The sequence below is a fragment of the Antrostomus carolinensis genome, unplaced genomic scaffold, assembly GCF_000700745.2.
Source record: "Antrostomus carolinensis isolate BGI_N321 unplaced genomic scaffold, ASM70074v2 scaffold42058, whole genome shotgun sequence".
NCBI classification, from domain to species: Eukaryota; Metazoa; Chordata; class Aves; order Caprimulgiformes; family Caprimulgidae; genus Antrostomus; species Antrostomus carolinensis.
In genome coordinates, this window is record NW_010331731.1 from 489 (window position 1) to 10,730 (window position 10,242).

A 10,242-nucleotide genomic window follows, 5' to 3' on the forward strand; every position below is an offset into this window, starting at 1 on the left:
TCCAAATTTAAACCCACACCCAAACCAAGAGTGAAAGCCAAACTCAGATCCAAATCTAAACCTACACTCACACCCAGATAACACCTAGACCCAGGCTCAAATCCAAACCCAGACCTAGAACTAGACCCAAACCAAGACTGAAACCCAAACCCAGACCCAAACCTAGACGCCATCCCAAATTCAGACCCAGACCAAATCCCAAATCCAAACCCAGTCCCAAACCTACACCCAGACCCAGGTCCAGACCCAAGCCCAAGCCCAATCCCTGGTGTGGCAGCAGCAGGGCTGGCTATGGTGGCTCCCACACCCAGCCCTCGCACCACGCTCCCTGCAGAGAAGCTGCCACATCCCACAGGCGCTGGCCATGCTGTGGTGGCCACTGGCCTCCCAACATGGTGGCCCTCTGTGCAGCAGCAGGAGGGACCGACCCCCACAGCCTCTGGAAGCCACTCGCCCGTCATGCCCTGGCAGCCCCACAGCCTCTACCACCATTTTGGGCAGCCACCTTGCCTCACGGCCACTGCCCCACCCCGGCAAAGTCCCTGTCCCCACATCCCATCCCCTGCTTGGCACCTGAGGGGAGGACCCAGCCTCCTTCCAGCAGGAAGCTGCTGTCCTTTTCCCTCTGCAACCAAATTTCCTCCCTGTGGGCATCTTTCACAAGAGCCCCTTGCCCAATCCCCCACGGGGAGAAACACCTTTCCTGCTGCTATGGTGCATTGAAATATCTCTATGAAGTGTCTCTCTTTATTGGTGAAAAACCACAAAAATCACTCAAAATACAAATAGAAGATAGAAGGTGGTCTAGTGGTGAGGGGTCCGCAGTGGCTGTGGAGCAGGGCTGGGTCCCTCCTCATTAGGACACCCTGGGCTCACCATGCCAGCGGGTGAGGATGGGTGTTGGGCTGCGCTGACCCAGCCAACAGCCCAGAGCCACCCGGATCCCCCAGTCCGGCCCTGAGCCCTGGCTGTGCAGGAGCTGGTGGAGATAAAGCATGGGCTGGCTGGTGCGGGGGGCTGAGAGATCACAGGATCTTCCTCCGGGTGCTCTCGGTACAGCGGTTCGGGATGAGGTCTTTGCTGGGACGGGGAGGAACAGCAGGTTGAGCCTTGGGCTTGTTCTCCTCTTGCTCGTCTTTCTCAACTGCGGGTAAAGCAGAGTAGAGATGGGTCAGAGCTCTCCACTACCCAACACCTTGATGTGAACATTCAAAAGCTTCCTATGGAACGGCCACCAAACCTCCTGCCTCTCCTCCTGTCTCAGCCATGTGTGATAGTCTTCCTGAAGGTTTGGATGGTGGCATAAGCCCACTGGTTCCCATCTGGGAGCTCTGCTCAGGTGGGAGCCCAGCTCTAGGTCTACGCAAGGAGTTGCTCTCCCTTGGAAAGGTCATGGATCCCGCACATGGATTACAAGGTCTAAAGCATCTACCTCAATAGTAGCCTCCTTCTTCATGCAGCACTTCCCTCTAGGTGCTTTGCTGACAGCTAACACAATGACAATAGTGATGGTAACAGCAGCACAGGTGAGGTTAGGTGCACAGAGGAAAGCACAGGTCCTAAACGTAGGCTGACCTCCCACCAGGACCATATTCTGCTCTTTCTCTGTCAGTCCTAAAATCAGAGGTATGAAACCTCATTGACAAAAAATACCTCCCTGCACACACTTTCCCCACAGGACAAGGGTGGACAGACAAGGTGTGACCTCCATGTGCTGTCCTGCTCCAGCCACTGGCATTGGAGGGCATGGGCCATGCCTGCAGGACTTTAGCCTGTGTCCAGGGCAAAGACCTTGTTGAGACTTACGGATGACATTGGCCTTGTTCTGGAAATTTTCCTTCATGTTCCTCTGGCTCTGGATGTACTTCTTGCTGTTCCTCCTGTAGGTCTCCTGGGTGATCTGCTTCCGGCTCTGCTTGTGGATGCTCTTTGCGTTTCGGACGGTGGATCTGCAGTGAGTCAGAAACAAAACTTTCAGTTTCCACACCAGCAGCTCTCACACCACACACTTTCTTGGCAAGAATTTCCCTCCAGCACTTCCTCCTCTGCCTCACCCAAACCCCAAGATCTGCTTTCTGGTTTTGCCCGGTGGAAGGCAGCGGGTGGCTGCCAGCTCTCAAGGGAAGCCATAGGTAGGACATGGTGGACAGCGTGTTAGGAGGCAGCTGGAATGGTGGTTTGGAAGCAAATACTGAAGGGTGAAGCCTGAATACAAATCTGGAAAATATGATGGGGATGGTGAGGTAGATTGGGCATAAGGCTGGAAGGATGAGATGGGCATGAGGTTCATCCAAGAAAGCCCTGGAAGTGATCTACAGCTCTTTGATGAATGGACACACAGCTCCTGTACTGGCTGCAATGCTGAGATCCCTGGTATGGGGCTTGGCATGGCCCCCGACACCCAAGGACGAGTCCCTGAGCCAGAGGAACAGTGTGGGGTATGTGTTGGTGTGCACCTGGGTGTGGGGTGTTGAACCCACAGCAGAGACACGACTGAGAGAAGTGAAAGGCTGAGCACACTGGGGCTGAGTGGTGGCAGGCTGGGCTGAGTGGTGGCAGGCTGGGGCTGAGTGGTGGCAGGCTGGGGCTGAGTGGTGGCAGGCTGGGGCTGAGTGGTGGCAGGCTGCCGGAGGGGAACCCCCAGCCTTGGGGACCGTCCCTGGGCAGGCAGATTGCACTGCTTTGCCTTCACTACCAGGGCACGAGCAAGGTGGTGTCCATCCTGTGGCATCATCCTCCTGCTCTGCTCAAGGCAATGTGTTCATCTACCTTCAGCCCTTCCCTGGTCTGAGCACACACCCCATTTCATAGCAAAGCTCTTATCCACAACGGCAGGTCACCACCTTTGCAGCAGGGCTCAGCCATCACCAGCACCACAGGGGCAGGGTTCACCATGGGGGGACAAGTCACTGTCCTCCAACCAGGCCACCTCACCTTCCCCAAGGGTACCCAGAGGCACCACTGTGCTCTGAGAGGTGGATTTGGGCCACTTTACACTGTTTCCCATTCAATCCATGCTCCAGCAGAGCTGGATTTTGAGATTTTCTAGCAAGGCTGCTGTGTTTTCTGGTAAGGAGGAAAGGAGAAAGGAGAGCAGCAAGCTCTGCCCTTCCCAGCAGTTTTCTTTGCATCAGAATTAATGACTTCTTATTGCTTTTTATCTTTATAATCACAATCAAATCCCTTCCATTAGCTCAAATCCTCCCACCAGATCAGGCCATTTGGCAGCTCTGATTAGTCCAATCTCTCCTCGCTCCTCACAGATTTTGGTGGATGCACTTTGGAAATAACAAAAAAAGCCAATTTGAAAATTAAATGAGTTTAGCCCAGAAAAGAAACTTTAGAGAAGGACAGGAAGAAATAGAACTGCCTGGAGAACCTGCCAGAGCACGGACCGTGCAGTCCTGCATCAGAAAAGCTGGGGTGCTTCTCTGCCCGTGGAAATCGGGGAGCATGGAGCTATTTTTTTTCTGCAGCCCTGCAGGACCTGCCTCTTGGTCTGTCTTTGCCCTGCTCACATCTCTCCTGGGCAGTTCCTCATTGCCAGGGCGAACAAGGGACACTACAAACCACTGTCTGGTTTCATTTCACCCTCCTTGAAGAAGAGTTTTATCTCTCCTCCCTGCTGCCTGGGGTTTTCCTACCTTCGTGGAGGAGCGCTCTGCTTTCTCAGCTCGCTCTTCACAGAGATGTTCACCTCCCCAGCTTTCTCCAGGTACATGGAGGGGTAATAACCTGTGGTTTCACCCTTCCTGCAATGTAACACAAAGCAACATCCCTTGCAGTCTTGGCTCTGTGACCATCACCTCCTTACCCCTGTCCCCAGCAGCTTTGCTGGTGCTGGGTGGGCTGTTTCTTCTCATGTTGCTTACAGTGATGGGGGCTTCAACTCTCCCCTCAACCTTGTGTGCCTGTGGCTCTCCTTGAAAGCATGGCTTTTGAGTAAGTAGCAGACAAAGCAATGGCTCACAGCTTTCAGGGTCTCACCAGCTTGTATGATCTCCCCTGGGGGTTTTGGTGGGCTCCTGAAGCATTGCCAGACACCCACCACGTGCTCAGGAAACACCCCCTGGTCCTTGGCCTGTCTCCCCCTCCAGCCCAGCACGCCTTCAAACACCAGGAGATCCTCCTGGACCATTCACCTGGGCACAAGCCAGGGGAGGAGGGTCCCCAGGGTTTGCAGCCACGTTGTGTCCTGTTGTGAATGTACAAACTGTGACTCTCCAGAGCACAAATGCAGCTGGAGGTTCCCTTGGGAAAGGGCAGGTTTGCAGGGCAGGCCAGGGCTGGGGTGAAAGCTGAGGTTTTGCAAAACAGAGTGTGCCAGAACACTTGGAGGCAAAATAATAGATGATTTTTTTTTTTTTCCATCTGCCTCCTTCTTGGCTGTCTCTGAAGCACCCAGCAGAGGAAGCCCCAGCTGCAATATTTAACATTTGGCAAAGCCACAGGCTATGAGAAGCAGCTTTGCAAAAGGAAATGCTGGGCAACAGCACCAAACAGTTGGTGGCTTTCACAGCCCTGGTGTGGAGAACCTCTGGTTCATCCCTTCCCTCTGCCCGAATCCCACTTAGAATCATAGAATCATAGAATGGTTTGGATTGGAAGGGACCTTAAAGATCATCCAGTTCCAATCCCCCTGCCATCAGCAGGGACACCTTCCACTAGACCAGGTTGCTCAAAGCCTCATCCAGCCTGGCCTTCAACACTTCCAGGGAGGGGGCATCTACAACTTCCTTGGGCAACCGGTTCCAGTGTCTGACCACCCTCACAGTGAAAAACTTCTTCCTAATATCTCATCTAAACCTCCCCTCTTTCAGTTTAAACCCATTTCCCCTTGTTTTGTCATTAACCGCCCTTATGAAAAGTCCTTCCCCAGCTTTCCTGTAGCCCCTTCAGGTACTGGGAGGCCACTATAAGATCTCCCCAGAGCCTTCTCTTCTCCAGGCTGAATAGCCCCAACTCTTTCAGCCTGTCGATTTGTCTGATTTGTTTGTGGCATCTCTTACCTGATGACCCACCAGCCATCCAGGAGCTTGTGGATGACTTCGATGGTATCACCCTCCTTGAGGGTCAGCTCATCCTCCTCCACAGCTGTGTAGCTTTTCAGGACAACGTACTGCTCACCTGCACACAAAATCGGGACAGCAGGTCCTGAGCCACCACCCGCAGGACACGGCTCATCCTCTCCAGCTGCTGAGGGGAGGATGCACCAGAGCATGTACCCTACATTTTAGGCAAGACCCAGAGTGCTTCAGGTCTCCAAGTTTGGTTTCCAACTTTCCCCAGCCTTGTTGGTGCCTGTGGCTCATCCCAGCCCCTCCAGCACCTCTCCAGGAGAAAGCTGGTGAATGCGAGCAGTGGAAGTACCTCTATGTCTGCTGAAGAGCGTGTTTATAATCAGGGTGATTAAATGAGGAAGAAGGAAGTGTTGTGCTAATAGAGTCTGTTGCAGTGTTTTGAAAACCACAAAGATGAAGCTCGGAGAGCAACCAGTGTGAGTCTGCAGGACCTTCCCTCTGCTCTGTGTGATAAGGGGCCACTGTCATGCTGGGTCTGATAAGGACAGCGCAGAAGCCAAGCGCTGGGCAAAGCCTGTGCCTGGGTTCTGATGCTGCTCCATGCTCCTCTGCTAACCCAGCACCTCAGCATGCACCCAGCTAGCTCAGGATGGCCACCAGATGAAGATGTGCATCTGTGATCAGCCAAAACAAGCATCTAATGCTCAGTCACAGGTCACGGGAAGCTCCTGAGGTTGAGATGAAGACACTGAACTATGAGATTTATCCCTCCTGGCAGCTCCTACAGCATCTCCCTGCCCAGCAGTTCTGCTGCAGCATCTTGCAATGGACCACCCCAGCAGTGAGCTGCGGCAGGCTGTGCTCTTCTGTGCACTCCAGTTACCCCCACATTTTACCTGCATAGTTGGGCTCCAGCTCCTCAGGCTCATCAGGACCATCCATCGGCTCCAGATAGGCAGCTGGCACCCAGCCCCGATTATTCTTCAACCGGCAAACACCAGCCTGCAACGAAAGCAGCCGTGGGCAAGAGCAGAGGGTGGTGTGGGGGCACCAGCACCGGGTCCGTCCCTGGCCGGGGTAGGTGCTGGCATCCACGTGGCCTGGACGTGGGATGGTGCTGGGGCCAGTCTCTGTTTACATGGTGTAACCAGAGGACTTGGCCACTTCATCCTCTTTCCTCCTGGGCAGGAAACCTCACAGGCTGAGGCATGGGAGGGGGTTGCAGGGTTTTCTAGGATTGCCCCACACCCTCCCTGACTGTCATGTGGCTCCATTTGAATGTGAACCACGTCCCAGGGGGTGGGAAGCACTGAGGGGTTCAGTGCTGCTATTTACATTTGCTCTGAACTTCTCCTTTCCATCAGGAGACCATCATACCACTGCTGACCCCTTAACCCATGCACCAGCAAAAACAACTCCCAGGGCATCCTGCGTGGGGACATGAGATGCAAGGGGAGTCCCTGTCCTTGCTGAAATGGTGGCCAGGAGGGGGATGGCCCTCGGGGGCTCTCCAGAGGGATGGACACATACCGCTTTCACTCTTCTCCACAACGTCCACCATGTCCCCAGCTTTTACAGCCATCTCAGATGTGGAGCTCTTCTCGTAGTCGGCGATGGCTCGGTACGTTTGCAGGACGATGGGGCCTGTGATGTCTGTGGGGGAGAAGTGAGAGACGTTCCCTCTCCCAGTTCCCAATGCAGAATTAACCTATTTCAGGCAGGCCAAGAACAGCCCAGGACAGCCCAAAGCATCCTCCCAGTGTCTTCTGTGCCCGAACCAGCTGGATCCCAGGACATGGACTCGTTCTGCCTGAGGCTGTGGTTTCATCCCAGCTGCAGCTCTGGCACAGGCTGGTTCATGCTCCCTGCACTCTTGGCCAGCGCATCTGCCATGGGGCAGATCTCCTCGGCTCATCCCTGCCCTGTCCCCCCTGGAGCTGCCCTTTTCCCTGCTGGGCTTTGCTGCCACGGAAGCAGCCGCGAGGCTTCTTACCGGTGGTGTTTTTCTTGGCATCCTTTGGCAGGAGGAAGACCTCAGGCTTCTTGATCCTAGACAGGTCAGAGCAAAGGCAGCTCAATGCTCCCCCCCCCCCAGCTCTGGCAGTGGTGCCCTCCCTGTGGGCTGCTGCCAGCACCCAGGGACACAGGATTTTAGTGGCAGGCGGCTGGACTCACTGGCTGTCCGTGACGGGGTTCATGTCATCGGGACGGACCTTGAAGAAGTTTACCACGTGCAGGCACCGGGAGATCTTGTGGGGCAGGTTGATCAGCGTGTAGCAGTACTCAGCCAGCGTGCCCTGCCTGTTCTGGGTCGAGCGCTGCCTATCAAACCACTTCGGGGCTGGGCGAGAGAGGAAAAAGCAGAAAGAGCGCCCTGGTTTTACTAATATCACAGAATCACAGAATGTCAGGGATTGGAAGGGACCTCAAAAGATCACCCGGTCCAATCCCCCTGCCAGAGCAGGAACCTAAATGAGATCACACAGGAAGGCGTCCAGGCGGGTCTTGAATGTCTCCAGAGAAGACTCCACACCCTCCCTGGGCAGCCTGTCCCAGTGCTCTGTCACCCTCACTGTAAAGAAGTTTCTTCTCAAGTTTAAGCGGAACCTCCTGTGTTCCAGCTCACACCCACTGCCCCTTGTCCTATCATTGGGCATCACTGAGAAGAGCCTGGCTCCATCCTCCTGACATTGGCCCTTTACATATTTATAAACATTAATGAGGTCACCCCTCAGTCTCCTCTTCTCCAAGTTAAAAAGCCCCAGCTCCCTCAGCCTTTCCTCAGAAGGGATCCCAAGCGGGCTGCTCTGAATCATTATTTTTGCCCTGAAAACGAATGGATTTGGCCTGAGGGTGCTGCATGGTGCCCATAAGGTGAAGCTCTGAGGGAGCGTGGTCCAGCCTTCTCCCTTGCTGCTCCATCCCTGGCCATGGCAAGGGCATAAGGGACCATGCAGGGTGCTGAAGAACATGGGGAGGTGCTGGCTGCAGGGACAGGGCTGTTTTGCAGAAGCTCTGCAGCCGCGGGTTCCTTGTTTGAACAGTGCGGCTGGGGAGGCGAGGACGGCGTAGCGCCCAGCCCAGGTGCTGTGAGCAGCCTGGAGGAGAGCTCTGAGCAGCCAGGTTCGTCCCCTGCAGCCCATGGACCCTTGCAGAGCTCATAAAAGCCCAGAAAACACCCTGTTTGACCCCATTTCAGTTATGGGATAACTCCCACATCCATGCTCAGACTAAGCCCAGCTGCTGGGCCACAAATGCAGCGACTGGGCTGGGCACAAGGAGGGATTCAGGGGACCTGCACATCCTCCCGTCCCCCCAGCCACAGTGTGTGTCCTGCAGCAGCTTCTCTTAAACCCAGGGCTCCAGAATGCTTCTGGCAGCCCTGACCCCCGGCAACGTTGAACCCCATGTCGGGGTGCATGAGTGCAGCTGGTGGCTGCCCTTCACCCCCCGCAGCCTGCCTTGTCCCCAGTGCTTTCAGTTCCTCAAATGGCACGAGGACACTCTGAACAGCCCCAGCACAGTGGTGACAGTGCGTGGGAAGGGTCCCAGCACAGCGGTGTCAGTCTGGCCCCGAGGGGAACCCCCCCCCAGATGTGGCACCAGCACTGCTGTATGGTGCTGTAGGGTGCTGTATGGTTCTGTATGGCTCTGTATGGTGCTGTACGGTGCTGTATCGTGCTGCATGGTGCTGTACAGTGCTGTATGGTGCTGCAGGTTTATTCTTCCTTGACAAGTGTCAGCCACAACCCACAGCTATTTCTCATGCTCCTACCTGTCTCCTTTAAAGTAGGAAAGGAAATAAAAGGGGGAATTTTGCTGACCTGCACCTTGCTTGGGCACAAACTGTCAGCTCTTTGATCAGGAGTCCATTCCCTGTCATTGAAGACATATTGCATCACTTCCTCTTACAAAATATCTGTGTTGCCATAAGGGCACTGAAACCAGTCCCAGGGACAGTGTCACTGAAGGAGGGCTCGGCTCAGCTCAGGTTCCCCACAGCCAGACCCTTGGTACTGGCCGTGGGTAGCAGCTGATGCTGTGGGATGTGTCCCCAGGACACCCAGCCCTGGGTCTGTGGGGCTGGAGAGTGTCAGGAGAAACCACCGACCTTTCTGGGGTTTTGATTTCAAGCCTGATGGGCAAGAACAGAAACGGCACCATGAATCTGCACGGGAGGCAGCTGGTGGAGCTCAGCCCACCGGGGAATTTCCCAACCAGCTGCAATTTCTATTTCAGCCCCCAGCCCCAGCACCTGCCCCTCACCTGGCAAGTGCGGGATGATCCGGTTCTCCATGTTGATGTCCCCGGATTCAATGGGGAACATTTCCTTCAGAGCTTTCTGTGGAGCAGAGCCAGGCACAGCTGTGAGGATGACACCCACGGGTCCCCCTGTGGCACCCACACCCCTGCCCACAGCTCACCCCCCTTCCTGGCGCTTGCCCCACTCCCCGCACCGTGACAGTGGGAGAAACCTGCCAGGGGAGCACAGAGCTGGCAGCTCCCCACTTCAAGGGTGAAGGAGACTGAAGCCCAGGGACCCAGGAGACTCTTTTGAGCCAGGTTGTTTGGGGTAATTTCAGCTGGAATTCACCCTCTTCTTTTTCCTCACCCACACCCTGGTGCACTGGGCTGGGGGCTGGTACCTGCCCTGGGACAACTCACATGGAACTCATATATCTCAGTAAATCGTCGGTAAACGAGCTTTTCAGAGAGGTCATTCCACTTCACCAGGAACATGTAGACCTGAGGGGCAAAGCAGAGGCACTGCACTCTGTGCACAAGCAGGACCCCACACCAAACCCCTGTGGCCAAACCCCTGGGGAGCCTCACAAATGTTTCCATTTCAGATAAAGCACAGGATTTTCTTCCAGCACCCCAATGCCAGCAGCTCTGCCCAGGCAGCGAGCTGGGTGCCAGGGAAGCTTGGGAGGGATGGAGAGGGGACAGGAACACGCAGACAGGTGGGAATCAGAGGGAAAAGCCCTTAAGTAACCAATGACTTGCAAAGGCAGCGCCTAAAAACTTGTCTGTGCAGGAGAGTTCAGCCTCTGGCTGCCTCCAGCAGCTGTGACCCCCCCCCCAAAAAAGATGCTTTGGGGCCCTCAGTCACATTTATCTAAAGAAATTTGCTAGCCAGGGTTTTTACCCCGGCCAGTCCTCGCTACTCAGCTTGTGGGAAGGTGGCTGTGTACTCACGTAGTGCTGGCTGGGGGAAAAC

General features: G+C 55.1%; 1 protein-coding gene across 1 annotated transcript; it reads right to left on the reverse strand.

Annotated features, from left to right (window-relative positions):
• Positions 1-1,025: 1,025 nt before the first annotated feature.
• Positions 1,026-9,761, reverse strand: NCF1 (neutrophil cytosolic factor 1). Its single transcript, XM_029086298.1, has 10 exons — positions 9,687-9,761; positions 9,288-9,363; positions 7,197-7,362; positions 7,015-7,070; positions 6,552-6,674; positions 5,918-6,151; positions 5,010-5,196; positions 3,645-3,752; positions 1,807-1,949; positions 1,026-1,144 (listed from the first exon to the last, which is right to left on the reverse strand). The coding sequence occupies exons 1-10, from the start codon at positions 9,759-9,761 to the stop codon at positions 1,026-1,028; spliced, it is 1,287 nt and encodes a 428-aa protein (XP_028942131.1).
• Between the last annotated feature and the right edge of the window lie 481 nt (positions 9,762-10,242).